This window comes from Cottoperca gobio, chromosome 5 (genome assembly GCF_900634415.1).
Source record: "Cottoperca gobio chromosome 5, fCotGob3.1, whole genome shotgun sequence".
NCBI classification, from domain to species: domain Eukaryota; kingdom Metazoa; phylum Chordata; class Actinopteri; order Perciformes; family Bovichtidae; genus Cottoperca; species Cottoperca gobio.
Window position 1 is genome coordinate 14,095,113 of NC_041359.1, and position 18,050 is coordinate 14,113,162.

General features: G+C 42.9%; 2 protein-coding genes across 17 annotated transcripts in view; one reads left to right on the forward strand and one right to left on the reverse strand.

Annotated features, from left to right (window-relative positions):
* The window catches only part of LOC115007796 (coiled-coil domain-containing protein 30), a 19,999-nt gene extending 10,893 nt beyond the window's left edge, over positions 1-9,106 (reverse strand). For 10 of the 12 annotated variants that reach the window (XM_029430761.1, XM_029430758.1, XM_029430760.1 and 7 more), the window contains exons 1-9: positions 8,785-9,106; positions 4,796-4,972; positions 4,579-4,699; positions 3,029-3,240; positions 2,837-2,932; positions 2,241-2,406; positions 1,854-1,925; positions 1,253-1,377; positions 311-418 (exon numbers count right to left, since the gene is read on the reverse strand). In XM_029430761.1, the coding sequence (XP_029286621.1) occupies positions 311-418; positions 1,253-1,377; positions 1,854-1,925; positions 2,241-2,406; positions 2,837-2,932; positions 3,029-3,240; positions 4,579-4,699; positions 4,796-4,972; positions 8,785-8,799 (1,092 nt within the window). In that variant the 5' untranslated portion in view covers positions 8,800-9,106. Of the gene's footprint in view, positions 1-310; positions 419-1,252; positions 1,378-1,853; positions 1,926-2,240; positions 2,407-2,836; positions 2,933-3,028; positions 3,241-3,384; positions 4,289-4,578; positions 4,700-4,795; positions 4,973-8,784 lie in introns of those variants that run through there. The other 2 variants (XM_029430765.1, XM_029430764.1) reach the window with 2 other exon arrangements.
* The window catches only part of emp3a (epithelial membrane protein 3a (MAM blood group)), an 18,163-nt gene extending 1,280 nt beyond the window's left edge, over positions 1-16,883 (forward strand). The window contains exons 2-7 of one of the 5 annotated variants that reach the window (XM_029430771.1): positions 297-449; positions 13,045-13,145; positions 15,125-15,232; positions 15,470-15,572; positions 15,718-15,858; positions 16,379-16,883. In XM_029430771.1, the coding sequence (XP_029286631.1) occupies positions 15,155-15,232; positions 15,470-15,572; positions 15,718-15,858; positions 16,379-16,554 (498 nt within the window). In that variant the 5' untranslated portion in view covers positions 297-449; positions 13,045-13,145; positions 15,125-15,154 and the 3' untranslated portion in view covers positions 16,555-16,883. Of the gene's footprint in view, positions 1-296; positions 450-1,200; positions 1,218-4,205; positions 4,314-12,571; positions 13,146-15,124; positions 15,233-15,469; positions 15,573-15,717; positions 15,859-16,378 lie in introns of those variants that run through there. The other 4 variants (XM_029430774.1, XM_029430772.1, XM_029430773.1 and 1 more) reach the window with 4 other exon arrangements.
* The last annotated feature ends 1,167 nt before the right edge of the window (positions 16,884-18,050 follow it).

Here is an 18,050-nt window from a genome sequence, read left to right on the forward strand (position 1 = left end):
GTGAATCGTTTAAAGAGGGTGTGATTGTCTTGAGTACAAAGTTACAGATGTCATCACCACGTAGTTCAAAGCAGACAAAAAGCGGTTTGATCTATTGTTTTTCCCCTCTCACAAACGACAAAAAAAGAGAGCAAACCCACTGTATTCACTTGCTGCCACCTCTTTCAGTCTGAGCAATGAACTCTTCTGTATTGACATGATAATTCAGGCATACTTTGTTTTTAAAACTTAAGTACTTGACTTTGAACAGACTTAACTGTAGCTTTTGAACATCTAAAACACTTATTTGTTTTCAGTTAATGAGGCTTACTTCAGCCGGATCTGCGGCCCTGTTGTCCTGAACCTGCACAGTGAGCTGCTGCTGCTGCTGCTGCAGGGCTGACTCCAGCCGCTCCACCTTCTCCTGCAGAGACACCACCTGACACAAACACACATAGAGTATTGTATGGGTGTGGTTTTGTAATACTTTTTTAAATGAATAACATATCAGAAAGAAGTGAAACATGCCCATTACAATTTCCAATAGCACAATTTGACCTCTTCAAATGTCTCTTTGTCCACCCATCAGTCCAAAACTCTTCATATTTGAGAAAATGGAACCAGTGAATTTTGGTCTTTTTAGCTTGAAAAACTAGCTCTGCAGTGCAGTAAACTTATTACACTGATGTAATGTCATGTGTATTTATCTATACCAGTGGCACACATTTGTAGGACATTTGAGAAAAAGAAACTAAACTAAAACACAAATAAAAAACAAACAATTATGCGTCTCAAACCACAGTTGATATTTATATGCATATTTCATTTTGAAATATTTCCTTCCACAGAAGTGAGTTACAGAGCACTGTCACCCATATGTTAGCTATGCAAGATATTGAAGTCTGGTTCAAACAATGTTTCTGATGAGCTGGTTGATGAGCAAACAGGGAAAATCCATATCAACCGCCGTATCAGTGCAAACATGTGCGTCTACACATGAACACAAAATACTGTGGTAAACAGTCTCACTTAAAACTGAATGAATGCTCTCTGAACCCGTCCACTGATTTGTTCACACTTTGTTCAGACTTAATTGTAAATGTGCTTTACAACAGGCAGATCTCACCCACTCTTCTTAAAGTATGATTTACCTCCTTTTAATATACGCCCACACAACGACTTACCAACTTAAATCATCAAGGAGAATGAAGTGTTTGGTTCCTACCAGCTCTGTAAATGTAAGCTTACAGTATTTGATTTAATGTTATCTCACCATAATTCCAGCAGGTATCAGAGAGCTTTTCTCAGCATCCAGAGTGCGTACCCTGCTCCTCAAGGCTCTGATCTCGAGGTCCAGGCGATCATTCAGCTCTTTGGCCTTTCGCAGTTCCACCATTTCTTTTGAAATCAAGTCAGATAATGAAGTCATCAGATTATAATTAATATATGTGGGTTTTTGTCTGTGAAATGCTGGTCAATTGTGAGTAGTCTAACTTGTTTAAGCACTTTCTTTTATGATTCAACAAAAAAAAAGGTAAATATTGTTGTGAGGATCAGCTGAGGAGCAGGTGACAGTTTCTGTGTGGAGTTTGCACATTCACCCCTTGTTGGTGTGGGTTTCCTCCCAGAACATAATGACTAGGTGCATAAAACCCTTGAGGTTTTGTGAAATAGAAACTTGTGAAAATGTCCTTGCCTCTCCTCCAGTGCATGTTAGAATAATCTCCAGCCTGTGTGAACTGGATAAGCGAGTATTCAAAATAAATGAATCTGAATGTGTGGGGATTGTAGCACAGATCTTGTCTCCCTTTTCCACCCAATAGAAGTTTAATAACATAACAATAATTCAGACAGACATGAACAATTATTCTCACCATATTTCTTCAGTTTGTGTACTTCCTGTCTGAGTTGCTCGACCTCCTGCTGGGCTGCTTGCAGCTCAGGCTCTAAAAACACAAGACGTTAGAATAAACACAAAGCTGCTGGCAGAGTTTCCTATTCAATTAGGAGCATTTGGCAGGTGGTGGTAACTGCTCTTTTAGTTCAGAGTCTCTTTGGGTATTGTATGATCGTAAACTTACTTCTGAAATCATGTAAAATACAATATTTATTAAGGATTCTGCTGAAAGTTTATGATGTTTTATTTTCTGGTATTGGTAGAAACTGAGGAAACGTTAAGATAGTGGCTACTGAGTTACTACCATGAAAAATATCTCTCAGATTCACAGTCTGCTTGTAAGTAGCCGATTAATATCGCTCACCATAAGCTCTTTGGGTCAAATGAGCAGACTCCAGCTCATCAGTCATACGCCGGATCTCGTTGTGGGCCATGGCCAGCCGACGGGAGCCCTCCTCCAAGTCCCGCTCCAGACGGGAACATTCCCTCGCCACACTGCTTGCCTGGCCAGTCAAATGCCTGGCCTCAACCTAAAGAGAGAGAGAGGGAAAGAGTGGCTTACCAAATGACCAAGATTAAAGTGAATGCCGTACTATGAAGAGAACCAATTAATACAAACAAGAAATTCATAAATGCATGCAAGAACAGACAAGAGACCTTGAGAAGTGCACTGGATCAAGATGCATCAGTGGTGTGGTTTCTTGAATTTCTTCTGGCATGCAAAGTTCCCTAGCCTGAGGTGGTAACAGAGCTTAATAACACTGGAACAAAACAAAACAAAAATGTTGCAGTTATTGTTGATGCTGCTGAACAAAAAACATGCAAAATAAATCCTCATATTCAAGCGTGCACCTTGGGACGCACCAAATCCTGTCCATGATTTTGCAACTGAGCTGAGTGCAGTTTTTAGTGTTTGTTAGTATGGGACGCAGAAACTTTACTGTACATAAAAGGACATACAGGGATGAAAGTATGTTTGCTCTGTGCAGCTTTGTGGAGTCCAAAGAGTCTCTTCCATGGGCTCTGGCCATGTCGTGGCGCCCCCTTGTGGGAAGACTAGAATAACATTAGATCACAGAATCATAGAATTAGTCCTTTGCACACAGATAAATGTATATGTACATGTTTTAACAACTGAAAAAAACGTATAACCTGGTGTGCAATGGTGTTCAGTGCCTGGGCTTCTGTCCCAAGCGCGGTGGCTGTGTTTCCATCACCCGTCAGATTGTTTGGATTCTCAGTAATCTCAAGTAAGGAGGCTCTCTCTACCAGGAGGTAGGCCACCTGCTCACTGGGGCTGCTGTGAATCAACTCTGTGAGACCCTGCTGGTACAGCATCTTAGCCACCTCACTTATCTGGGAATCTATCACAACAGAGAACGGTGACAAAGAAGGATTTATACGGTTCAAGGTTAATTCATTGTCATTGTACAACACAGGATTGCACAACAAATTGCAGTTGTAGTGCCTTTATATTACAAAATAAAACATGCGTTCAGGAGTCTCACAGCCTGAGGAAAGAAGCTGCTCTGTAGTCTGGTGGTACAGTAGCGGATATTTCTGTAGCGCTGGCAAGAAGGCAGCACGGTGAACAGGATGTGGTCGGGGTTAGTATTGTTGGCACCTCGTCAGACGATATCACTGATGCTCGGTAGATGTGTTCCAATGATGTTGTGGGCGGATTTAATCACCCTTTGCAGAGCCACCCTGTCCTGGGCTGTGCACATCCCGTGCCAGTTTGTAATGTTTCCAGTCAGGATGCTTTCTTTTGCTCCTCTGTAAAAGTGATCAAGAACTTGGCAGGTGACCTTCTCAGGTTTCCTTAAGATATTCAGCCATTTCTTTTTCTTTTTTTCAACATAATGGAGATGTGTGAGAACCGTGTCAGATTGTTTGCGAGGCTGATTCCCATGAAGCTAAAACTGTTCACTTGCTCCACCTCAGCTACATTGATGTAGACAAAGGAGTGTGTCTTCGCCTCCTTTTTTCCTAGAATCAACTTTCAGCTCCTTGGTTTTCCTTTCAAATCTGAAATCTGTGGACTGGGGTTGTCTGGGGTCTTGTCTCCCTTCTGTTCTCTCCTTTCAGCCACACTCCCACTTCCCTAGGCCTCTGCATCAGGAGCCTGGCTGCACGCACCACCAGACTCAAGGACAGTTTTTACCACCAAGCCAACCAACCTACCAAACCAACCTGCAAAACTTGAAACAATTCCCCATCCATCCACCAGATGCCCTCAGACTCTCTCATACACCTGCTCACCTGTTTCCACTGCCCCTCATCAGCCCTGCAGTATATAACCGGCCCATGTCCACTCATTCCTAACCAAGTTGTCAAAGTTGTGCTGTACTGGTGTGGTCCAGCAGTCAGCAGTTACCACTGATTCAGCCGATTCCCCGCCGGATCGTCAAACTGTAATGTTGCTGCCGTTAGACAGGTTAGACCCAGCAAATTGTGCAACAAGATAGGACAGCTAGCATGGCTTGTGTTACTGAAGAAAATTGATAATGATACTATAAAAAGAGATAAGTAGAAAGCCTTTAGCGTATGAGACAGAAATACCTACAGAATATTCTCAAAATATGTCCTAATAATCTATTGGAAATTACAATGATTTTATAAGATTTTGTCAAAGTGCAGGTAAAGATCCGAAAGTTGTCTTATTCTTATTTGTAAGTAGTGTACAGGTAAAAATGTCCGACCTTGAAGAGATATTAGGCGTCGCAGCTGATCCTTGAGTTGATCGTTTTCATCTTGTATCTCCTGAGCCAAAACATCTTTGTGCTCTGTAAAGATTCGGATCTGCTCCAACGACTTGCGTACCTTCCAGACAGACAGAGAGCGGACACAGACCTTCACTTATTCTTGCACTTCTTGACAATTTCTGATGTCACTCGCAATTCAGCAGTGATAACTCACCTCTGCCATCTCTGATAAGTGTTGTGAGCGCTGGGTGTCCAGGTCCCATGTCACACTGTTCAGGCGGCTTCTTGTGCGCTGGAGGGAACTCCATAGCAAATACAGCTGAGCCTCCTTAGGGGAGTCAGGAGCGAGCCCCTCCTCAATGAACCATGTGGCGATCTGCTCCAGCTCCTCCTAGAGATGGGTGACATGTGGACATGGTCACACATTACATTACATTACAGTTCATTTAGCTGACACTTTTGTCCAAAGCGACGTACAAAAAGTGCAAACAATCATGTTTCAACTCCGAACAGCAAGAATCTTGTAAGTACAATAGCTTCAAATAGGTACAGTCGTTTAAGTGAACACTGTCTTCAAATAAGCCAGTTTGAAGTGCAAAATAAGTGCAACATACAGAAACAATAGAATACAAATTCAACTATTAGCTATAAATAAGCCAAATAAGTGCAACATACGAAGAACAGTTATTTTGTTTTCTTCATTCGCCGAGGTGCAGTCAAAACAGGGGAGTTTTCAGTCTGCGGTGGAAGGTGTGAAGACTGTCACACACAAACCACCTTATCCATCCATCCATCCATCCATCGTCTACCGCTTATCCGGGATCGGGTCGCGGGGGCAGCAGCTCCAGTAAGGAACCCCAATCTTCCCTTCTCCGGGCCACATCCTCCAGCTCCGACTGGGGGATCCCGAGGCGTTCCCAGGCCAGAGAGGAGATATAATCTCTCCACCGAGTCCTGGGTCTTCCCCGGGGTCTCCTCCCAGCTGGACGTGCCTGGAACACCTCCCTAGGGAGGCGCCCAGGTGGCATCCTTACTAGATGCCCGAACCACCTCAACTGGCTCCTTTCAACGTAAAGGAGCAGCGGCTCTACTCCGAGTCTCTCACGGATGGCTGAGCTTCTCACCCTATCTCTAAGGGAGACGCCAGCCACCCGTCTGAGAAAACCCATTTCGGCCGCTTGTACCCGTGATCTCGTTCTTTCGGTCATGACCCAGCCTTCATGACCATAGGTGAGGGTAGGAACGAAGATCGACCGGTAGATTGAGAGCTTTGCCTTCTGGCTCAGCTCTCTTTTCGTCACAACGGTGCGGTAAAGTGACTGTAATACCGCCGCCGCTGCTCCGATTCTCCGGCCAATCTCTCGCTCCATTGTCCCCTCACTCGCAAACAAGACCCCGAGGTACTTAAACTCCTTCACTTGGGGTAATGGCTCATTCCCTACCCGGAGTAGACAATCCACCGGTTTCCTGCTGAGAGCCATGGCCTCAGATTTGGAGGTGCTGATCCTCATCCCAACCGCTTCACACTCGGCTGCGAACCGATCCAGTGACTGTTGAAGGTCACAGACCGATGATGCCATAAGGACCACATCATCTGCAAAGAGCAGCGATGAGATCCTCAGGTCACCGAACTGCAACCCCTCTCCACCACGACTACGCCTCGATATCCTATCCATGAAAATCACGAACAGGATTGGTGATAAAGCGCAGCCCTGGCGGAGGCCAACATTCACTGGAAACGAGTCCGACTTACTGCCGAGTATTCGGACACAACTCTCGCTTTGGGCGTACAGGGATTGGATGGCCCTCAAAAGTGACCCCCTCACCCCATACTCCCGCAGCACCTCCCACAGTATCACCCGGGGGACCCGGTCATATGCCTTCTCCAGATCCACAAAACACATGTAGACCGGATGGGCGTACTCCCAGGCCCCCTCCAGGATCCTTGCGAGAGTGAAGAGTTGGTCCGTTGTTCCACGACCAGGACGGAATCCGCATTGTTCCTCTTCAATCAGAGGTTCGACTACCGGCCGAACCCTCCTTTCCAGTACCTTGGAGTAGACTTTACCAGGGAGGCTGAGAAGTGTGATACCCCTGTAGTTGGCACACACTCTCTGGTCCCCCTTTTTAAATAGGGGAACCACCACCCCGGTCTGCCAACCCCTAGGCACTGTCCCAGACTTCCACGCAATGTTGACGAGGCGTGTCAACCAAGACAGCCCCTCAACACCCAAAGCCTTCAGCATTTCTGGACGGATCTCATCAACCCCTGCGGCTTTGCCACTGTGGAGTTGTTTGACTACCTCAGTGACTTCCATCAGGGAAATTGACGATGATCCCCCATCAGCTTCCAGCTCTGCCTCAACCATAGAGGGCGTGTTAGTCGGATTCAGGAGTTCCTCAAAGTGCTCCTTCCACCGGCCGATAACCTTCTCAGTTGAAGTCAGCAGGGTCCCACCCTTGCTGTACACAGCTTGGATGGTTCCTCGCTTCCCCCTCCTGAGGTGCCGGATGGTTTTCCAGAAGCACCTTGGTGCCGACCGAAAGTCCTTCTCCATAGCTTCTCCGAACTTCTCCCACACCCGCTGCTTTGCCTCTGATACGGCAGAAGCTGCCGCCCTTCTAGTCCTTCGATACCCTGCAACTGTTTCCGGAGTCCTCCCGGATAACATAACCCGGAAGGACTCCTTCTTCAGTCGGACGGCTTCCCTGACCACCGGGGTCCACCACGGTGTTCGAGGGTTACCGCCCCTTGAGGCACCTAAGACCTTGAGACCACAGCTCATCACCGCAGCTTCAGCAATAGAGGTTTTGAACATCGCCCACTCAGGTTCAATGCCCCCAACCTCCACAGGGATGGCTGAAAAGCTCCGCCGGAGGTGTGAGTTAAAGATCCCCAGGACAGGGGCTTCCTCCAGACGTTCCCAGTTCACCCGCACTACCCGTTTGGGTTTACCAGGTCTGTCCAGAGTCTTCCCCCACCCCTTGATCCAACTCACCACCAGATGGTGATCAGTCGACAGCTCCGCCCCTCTCTTCACCCGAGTGTCCAAAACATGCGGCCTCAGGTCAGATGATACGATTACGAAATCGATCATTGACCTTTGGCCTAGGGTGCTCTGGTACCACGTGCACTTATGAGCATCCTTATGTTCGAACATGGTGTTTGTTATGGCCATTCCATGGCTAGCACAGAAGTCCAATAACAAACGACCGTTCGGGTTTAGATCAGGGAGGCCCTTCCTCCCAATCACGCCTCTCCAGGTGTCTCCATCGTTTCCCACGTGTGCGTTGAAGTCTCCCAGCAAGACTACGGAGTCCCCTACTGGAGCCCCCTGCAGGGCTCCATTCAGGGTCTCACAAACCACCTTATGTCATACTTAAAAAAGGGCTTACTGTCTCTGACTACTTGTAATGATCATTATGTCATTTTACTGAGTGGATAGCATCATTATTAAAATCTCACAATGAAACTTCAGATCACTTACTGTCAGAGAAACTGATTGTTCACAATTAAAATACATAAACAACGTTTTAGGATAAGATTATGTGATTATCAACCTTGTGTTTTTTCCTGGGAGTGATACAGTAATCAAAGATGCTTGTCAAAATAATGTGTATGAAGACGCTCCCCAACTCTAGAGAGATAACTGACTCGTGACGGTGGCTGTTTGCACATTGTTGGGGAGCAGCTGTTTCTCTCAGTGGAGACAGGTGGCATTGCCAACATGTTTCTGTTGAACGGATTCTGCCTTGTTTATCTGTGATGGTCTGACACGGAATAAAAACGCAAACTGACCACACTTTAATTACACGTTAATGTTCACCCGTTTTTTTTTGTATTATTCTAGTAAAGATCCTAAAGTTTTGCATGATGCACAAGACATGTACGACATTTTGTAGCCATGAAAAAATAACGAAGAAGAAAATGCACTCAGTGTAAACATCATAGCTTGTAGATCTGGAACAAGATGGTGATACTGTTGTGTGATACAGTGCGGACTAAGATATTTTCAGCATAAAGTTAAACTTAATGGGGGGACAAAAGGGAGAAATATGTTAAGATATTTATTTAATTTCATCACCAGCTTCACAACGATAAAGTTCATCAAATGTTTGATGGTCAAACGTTTTAGCTAAAGTTTATGGTTTAGCTAGCGGTTAGGTAAACTAAACGAAGAAAAAGTAGAATATGTTCGGTACCTTTGGTTGATCCATTTGTCCTGCGATGGGAAACAACGTTCAACCGTAGATTACAATCACATTTCAGCCTTAATTGTTTGTCATTTACCGACAAAGTCCGACTTTGACACCGAACACCGAAAGTAAACGTCTGCCCGTTTTTGTCCAACGGTAATAACGCAAACAGGAATGCACTCAACTTCACACACACTCTGGGATTTAATAAACAGATAACACTTGTCGAAACTTTAACTTCAAAAACAGCGACAAAAAGTCGAAACGTGATGTGGGCTGAGGCTGAAGTATCTTTGTCTGTGGTTGGAATAAGTGGTGGTGATGCGAAGTTCTTTTACTACTTGTTGAAAAAACTCCGGGCTGTGATCGTGGGCTGTCCGATTGTCAGTGAAGGAGTCTTGTAGGAAACAGTGAGAATAGTTTACACTAGTAAACTTCAGTAAAAAACATTACTGTGTGTAAGAATCCATTTCATATTAATGTTTGGCTTAATTTAGAGTACAAGTATGGGATACCTCTATTACTGGCAGTGGTGGAATGTAATTCATTGCTTTTACTCAAGTGCTATTATAAATGTGAGGTACTTTTACTATACTACAGTTGAGAGGAAAACAAACTTTTTATTCTAGTTAGAATTATTTTTAGATTTTTCATAAAAAAACCAAGTGATTATGCATGCATTGTTGTTATAGATTAAACTACCCCTCATATATAAAACTGTATATCAGCACAATCGATGGCTACAACAGTAACATGCTGCTAACACATTTATGCAACATTTATAGTAATCCATAGTATAATTTATAATAGTAATAGTGGCCTTTTTTTTCCTGCATTGAGTACTTTTACTTTTGATACTTTAAGTATATTTTGTTAAGGATACTTGCATACATTTACTTGAGTAACACTTCTAATGCTGGACTGTTACTTGTAATAAGGAACTTTACAGTATGGTATTGGTACTTTTACTTCAGTAATGGATCGGAATACTTCCTCCACCGCTGCTTATTTGTTAATTTAAGAAATATTACTCATTATTTACTCATTACTCACTATTATTCACCACATCAGTCAATGAATCTGGACTTTTACAACAAATCTCTGAGCAGTGTCCTGGATCTGGAAAACCAGAATAGTCACATTCTCACGCTCAGTCCCCTGGTACACCTGCGAGCTGCGGAAGATGAAGACAGCGGGGCGTGTCCTCGAGCGGCGCCTCAAGGCTTCAGGACTCACTGTTCACAGACAGGCATACCGAGACCACCAAAAGGCCTACGCAAAGTCCCTCAGAGACACACGGTCACTTTTTTGCTCCAACATCATCAACAATAGCCCTGGCAACTCCAAGCAACTTTTTTCCACAGTAAATCATCACCTCCATCCTCAAACTCCCTTACACCAAGACACCACAGAGGAGCAGTGTGACAATTTCATCGCATTTTTCAGAAAAAAAGTAGATACCATCCGCTCGCTCCTCTCCAACTCCGCTGCTCTGCCAGTCCCGACTGTCAATCCCCAGCCCGGACCTACCCATTCTCTTTGCTGCTTCACTGACATCTTGCAGCAAGAGGTTGAGGCCATCATCAAAAAGATGAAACCCTCTACCTGTGCCCTGGACCCCTTTCCCACAGCCCTGGTCAAATCTAACATTTGTGCCATAAGTCCCCTCATCACTACAGTGTTAAACCACTCCCTCCAGTCTGGTCATTATCCATCCCCTTTAAAAACTGCTGTCATCAAACCACTCCTCAAAACCCACCTTAGACCCAGATGTCCTTGCCAACTACAGACCCATCTCCAACCTACCATTTATATCCAAGGTGCTGGAAAAAGTAGTTGCTTCTCAGATTCAGGACCATCTCAACTTCAATAACCTCTTTGAAAAATTCCAGTCTGGTTTTCGCCCTGGCCACAGTACAGAAACTGCCCTGGTTAGGGTCACCAACAATCTGCTGATGACAGCTGATGACAGATCTCCATCTCTCCTCATCCTCCTTGATCTAACTGCAGCGTTTGATACCGTTGATCATGACATCCTCCTCAACCGTCTTCACTCCACAATCGGACTCTCTCACTCGGCCCTAAACTGGTTCACCTCATATCTCACTGGGAGGACTGAGCATGTCACCTTGGGAGTGTCAAAATCACAAACACACTCTGTCACCTGTGGTGTCCCTCAAGGATTTGTCCTGGGCCCCACCCTTTTCACCATCTACATGTCCCCCCTTGATTGTGTCATCAACCGGCATGGAATATCGTTCCATTGCTATGCTGATGACACACAACTCTACATCAGAACTAACCCAACCCCCTCTGCACCTCTGCCATTATCCACATTAACCACCTGCCTGGAGGAGATAGAGGCATGGATGAAGCACAATTTCCTCCAATTAAACAGCTCTAAAACCGAAGCCCTTCTACTTGGCACCCCACATCAGGTCCAGTCCTCCTCCATAACCTGCATCACCTTCTCCGGTCAGAACATTCCACTCTCATCAACAGTCACCAATCTGGGTGTTAAAATGGATCCTCACCTGACCTTTGAGGCCCACATCAGACAAACATGCAAGAACTCCTTCTACCACCTCAAAAATATTGCCAAACTCCGCCCCACACTCTCTCTGTCAGATGCTGAAAAGCTTGTCCATGCCTTTGTCTCCTCTAGGCTTGACTACTGCAACGCACTTCTCAAAGGGATTCCTAGCAAAAACTTCCACAAGCTGCAATACATCCAGAACAGCGCTGCTAGGATCCTGATGAGAGTGCGAAAGTATGAACACATCACACCCATCCTCAAATCACTGCACTGGCTCCCGCTCTCACTCAGGATTGATTATAAAATCTCCCTTTACACTGATCAGTGCATTCACGGAAATGCTCCATCCTACCTCAGAGAACTGCTCACCCCACAAACCTCCACAAGAAACCTCCGTTCTGTAAAGGCTAACCTCCTCCTTCCCCCCAGGACCCAGCTCAAAACCATGGGAGATGCTCTCCCTGAACATCTGAGGACACCACAGACTGTGGATGCTTTTAAAACAGGCCTAAAAACACATCTTTTTAGACTTTACTAGACTTTAACCATTTTAAAGTGTTGTCTTGTCTGTCTAACAAATGTTTTTATTTTACTTTTTTAAATGTATATTTTGCTCATCGTTTTTACTCTGTAGCACTTTGAGTTTTGTTCACGCAAATGAAAAGTGTGCTTATAAATAACATTTATTATTATTATTATTATTATTATTACTCATAGTTTGTTTCAGGCATCTATTGTTGCTGCAGCTGCCAGTAATGTGTTTGCAAAGTGTGTTCATTATACAAATTACAACATCAACTGTAATGGTGTACAAAGTAAATCTGTAAATGCAACTTAATCAATTTAAAGGTCATACAGCATTAAAATATACCCAGATGGGAGATTATTTTTTGCAGCATTTTCACCTTTATTGGATAGTTGAGGAGTCGGACTGAAAACCGAGAGGGGGGGGAGGGGGGGCAACAAAGGTCACCAGCTGGCATGTAACCGGCAACATTGCAGATATGTGGCATTTTAATGATTTGTGACGTAGTTTGTATTATTTTGTATTTGTATTGTATTACTTTACTTGTACTGTGTATATTGTCTTCTTGGTGAGATACATTTCCTTCCATGGTGGGACAATAATGTTTATTTTTTATTGTAACCAGTATCATTTAATGAAACAGAATATCTATCCAAATTGATATTCTTCCTGGGGATTAAATGTGGTATTAAACACTTTGTGTTGGGTGGGTCATGGGTGGTCTGAGATTTTCCGCACTACAGTACAAAGTAGGCAGTAATCAGCCCTTACTTCCTGCCTTTCAATCACCTCACTCTGGAAATACTGTGGTGGTCTCCGTGCCCAAACTGCACAGCTTTATGAACAGCATGATTACATGTGCAGCACTGGTACAAAATGTGGCTTTAATAACACAAAATGTAACCATTGCGAGCCCACACATCCAGCACTGTTATGACAAATATGTTTCTACTGTGTGATTCTAGTGGTCCTTCGGTAGAGTCTGAATAATGGGTTCAGGCATACATTACCTCACCATATTTTGTTCCATATCTAAGGAAATGTTGTATATTTTTACAGGTCTAGAAGAATGTTATTTTTGGTGTTGAGTTGGTCCAGACCGACAGATTTGAGGGGGAGGGCAGAGAAACTTTTGAGGAAATGGCTGTTGAGAACTCCTCCTTTATCTAACTCCACATTCCTCTTCTGTACCCTTCTCTCAAAGTTTTAGAGCTCAAACGTCTGTGAGGACAGAAAAAGCGCAGAGGGAGGATAACATCAGACGACCACTGAACAGCACAGACTCAAAGGTGCTGAAGCTAAAAGGTAAGAATTTCATCTGGGTTAAATTGGATTAAACAACAATGTTTTTTCTGGATTTTCATTTACTAATAAGATGTAGCTGTTGCTCAATGAGATGCAGGTCGCACCCAAATGTGATCAAATGCCAACAAAAGAGTCCTTAATGATATAGTTTGAACGTTTATAAGGATGCTTTTCTGTTGTTCCACTGTGTTTGCCATTTCTGTGGTCATTACTTTCGTTACTGTCTGTGACAGTTACCTCAAACTATTACGTAACCCAGTTGTAGTACTATGTAATCAAACACATGCCTCTCTGAATTGTCCACAATCTAATAGCAACAGCGGTTCCCCTCTATGTGCAGAGCTGGGTGGGAAAGACAAACATGTGCAAGGCGTAGCATACTAACTCCTTAAAGTGCACTGGGAGGGAGGATAATTTAGGAAAAGGAAAAGGAAAAGTCTACACCCCAGCAACTTGTGTTTAAAAACTCATTCAATGTTTTTTGAATCAGGCAGCAGTCTCTCTTTACTGCCACAGCAACAAATGTACCAAACGCACAGTTTTAATATTTTAGACTCAACTTTTGATTGGATAAATGAAAAGCATTTAATTTGTGCATTAGTTTTCTAATTTAGTCACTTATAATGTAGTAGAAAAACAGCACTTAACACTATATTTATGTTTTAGGACAATTCTTTTATTTAGTTTATACTGTACATAAGTAGGCCAAAATGTAAATTATGCCTTTATTTATTTTAGTGGGTAGTTATTTATCTGCATCTAAGGGAACTGAAACAAAAAGGTCTTGCTTAATAATGTGATTCCCCATTTGTTCTTGAGTCACTCATCACGCTTATTCAGAGCTGTTGCCATTTGACTTAAATGCCTTTTCACAATAGCTTTCTTTGGTTTGAATTAGAGCTGTCACGATATTCGATTTTCACTACGCGATTATCGTGGCCAAAATAATCCACCATAAATTATATTATCGCAATATCTTTCGCAAATGTAAAAAGATAATAATAATTATTCATCATTAACATTGTTTATTGTGTGCTTTGTAGTTTCTTCTGTGTAATGACAGATTGTCATCCTTTATACAGTCGGTATTTATTACTGTAGGATTTAAAAAAAAGTATGTCAGACCGTTGGTAGATTAGCTTCAGATTACATGCTTGTTTACAACGGTTACAGGGAGCTGATGTCTGATGTATTCTTCAGAGACTGGACCGGCTCTGGACACAGAGGGAACCCCCCCTTGTATGTCTGTCATGCTTGTGGCCTGGTAAATGGGCAGAGATTGTCAGTGCAGATGTTGAGACAGAGGGTCCACTGTTTCTGGCCACTGCCTTTAGAAATATGTGGACCATTTTAAATGACATGGACCATAGAGCTGTTTGGTTCTATGTAGAACTTCCAATATTAAAGGTCCCATGTTGTAAAGTGTAAAGTGAGATCTCCCTTTTTTAAATTATAAAGCAGGTCTAGATGCTGTATAAATACTGTGAAAGTATCAAAGCGCTTAATCCACAGGGAAATGCACACAGCCCGTACTCAGAAATGGTGCCTTTAAAAGTAAACTTGTGATGTCACAACTATACATATACTGTATAGGTAGAACGCGCAGTTTCTGTGCCGTTACAGTCATTCCCCGGCTTCCTGCAATAGAGTGGTGCAGGGATGACGTATCTTTGTAACACAACCAGGAAGTTAGGACTCATTCCTGCATCACTCTCTGACGGTGCAGAGATGCCGAGAGTGCGGATGCAGAAGAACCGAAAACGGGCGCTAAAACATAATGTTTCAGACAAAGGGTGAATACAGGTATATTCAGACGAACAGTATGAGAAAAATAATGTGTTGTTTGAACATTAAAGCAAATAAACATGTTCTACAAGCAGGAACCTGAAAATGAGCATCATATGACTCCTTTAACACAAATGTATTTTACAGACGCAATCCTATAATCATAATAACATCACAAGGTTGTTTGTACACAGAATACCAGACTCTCTCATCTCCAAGCAGCCATGGTCTTCCTGCTCATATTCCTGACCCTGCTGCATTTGGTGACCTTAGCCATGCTATTTATCGCCACTCTGGAGAAGGTGAGACACATGTACACTGATGCCTCAACTCATGCTGTCTCTCCTCTTACAGTAGATGTCACTGTTACTCCCTGTATGATGTGAATAAAACAAACACAACAATGCTGCACATCAACTAATACTAACTGTGGTTTAGTGCCATTCTGAGAAACCTGATCCAAAACTGAGTTCTTTCTTTCTTTCTTTCTTCTTTCTTTCTTTCTTCTTCTTTCTTTCTTTCTTTCTTTCTTTCTGCAGTCCTGGTGGATATGGGATGATTTAGAAATCACAGACCTCTGGTATAAGTGCTTCCATGATAATGCCACAAAGACCTGGTTGTGTGCTGCTACCAATGAAAGCGGTAAATCTTTTCAAAGTTTTGATCTGCGTGCTGGCCTGCATATACTGTATGTGCATGCTGGTTTGTTTATTTACTGGTCAAATTCTTCATTGTATTTTACTTGTGAGTAACTGCCATACACTCATTCTCTGACCTGCTCTCCCAGACTGGCTGCAGTCTGTCCAGGCCCTCATGGTCCTCTCTGTGGTCTTCTCCTCCATCTCCTTCCTGATTTTTCTCGGTCAGATGTTCACCATGTCCAAAGGAGGACTCTTCTACTTAACAGGCTTCTGTCAGGCTTTTGCAGGTACAGTCTCATATACATGAGCCACGTAAAATATTGTCATAAAAAACAACAACGTGACAGCTATTTATGTTTTTACACTTTCAAGGACTGTTAAAGCTATTCATCTCCTGTGACAGTGACAACTTTACTGTGGCTTTTGTTTTTATAGTTGTTAAGAGAGTGGAATAATTCTGTTGAAACTATATATTTGTGGCCCATTTCTAAAGATTTTGATCTTCAGTAGGAACCAATGGGCTTGAGGCTGAGTGCCACAGACATTTTAGGGAAGTCAGAAGGAACGGAGAGGTGGACTTACGCATTGTTGGTTTTGATCTTTTTGTGGCATTTGTTGACAAGAAGAACAATGTAGAACAAGGCCAGTCGTATCCCTTTCGAGCAAACTTTTTAAAAACGTTTTTTATTTAAAATGTACAAAGGCTTCCCCCTTGCTCCCTGTATAGTACCATATATGCATACCATGAAATGTATGACTGTGATGAGACAATTTGAACTAAAACGTTTTAATGTGTTACTCCTGCAGGTTTCACAACCTTTGCTGCTTGCCTCATCTTCACCTTCCACAGAAAGGAGATCTTAAGTGAATCCAGAGATCTGAGCAAAGGGCGCTTTGGCTACTGTTTCATCCTGGCGTGGCTGTGTGTCCCTCTCCTCATGGTCAGTGGAGTGCTATACACCCACCTGCGAAAAAAGGATTGAGCCACAAACAGAAAAGATGGAAAACCTCTTAATTAGAGTGTAACAGAAAGCGCACATGAAGAAATAAGACAACTGAGAAGGAAATACCTCTTTAAATGATTCTATTCTTTTTTCTTTCTGACCCAATATCCACCCTACCGTGCTACAGGGTATGCAGGGCACTGTGTCATTGTGGTGGCTGTCTGTAATGTGTTACATGAGGGATTCTGTCATATACATATTACTTGCTGTGCTTAATGTATGATTGTGATTATGTTTTTTTTGTATTATGTATATATCTGTGCTTACTTATTAAAAAAGCAATCCACAGATTGTTGACGTGAACTTTACTGAAGAGCATTCCTGTATTTAACCCTTGTGTTGTCTTAGGGTAAGAAATGACCCCTGTTTAGCAGCAGAGAAAAAACTTGAAATTTGATGACCTTTCCTAAAGTGAGCCCAAAATGAGAAAAAGTGATGTTGTTTATAATTTCATGGGAGCTGTACACCACCAGGGTACACAGGTTGTCTTAGGCTCATTATTGACCCGGCAGTTAAAATTACAGTCACAGTCAGTTATACACCGCAAAAAAACACAGATTTAGACAGACAGACAGAAACACACACACACACACACACACACACACACACACACACACACACACGCACACACACACACACACACACACACACACACACACACACTCACACACACACACACAAAACAAAAGGATTATTCCTGCCACTGATTGATCTCAGAAAAACAACAACTTATTTGGGAAGGTGCATCATTACCCACTCACGACCTAAGGTTTTAAATTCTTGAAAAACGACTACTTTGCGGTTAAATTGTTATTGTACAGTATATAAGAATTTCACTTCTGTTGTTTCTGTTTGCACATTTCTTTTACTTTCTTAGGCTACATAATTACTATCTAGAAAATGAAATGATAATAATATTCCTCTACTTTAGTAAAGAAAACCATTATAACAAGTTACAATACATTACAGGTCATTTAGCAGACGCTCTTATCCAGAGCGACTTGCAGTGAACTAACTACAGGGACAGTCTCCTGGAGCAACTCAGGGTTAAGTACCTCGCTCAGGGGCACAATGGTTTGGAAGGCGTACCACCAGACCACTAGGCCATCCCCACCCTAGTGTGCTGTCCACTAATAAAATGTAGTCTTTTTGCAATGTGAAAAGGGGCAATCTAAGACATTTTTAAAGTGTGTGGTTAATTACAGGTTGTTTCTTCATGCAAAATAGATTTTGGGTTGAAAATTCAATGAAGCTGCTTTATTTAAGAGGTTTAGTGGAGGCGAGTCATTTTTCATTCTTAGGACAAGGGGAGTATACAGAATGTTAAGACTGCACAAGGGTTAAAGGACTAACTCTGTGTAAAGCCTGTTTTGTTTTGTATTAAGTGCTTTCTGTGTAACACAGCGCCAGTGCACACCTCTGACATTACCCTATGGTTGTAAAAGGGTGTGGCAATTTTTGTCATTCAAATTAAA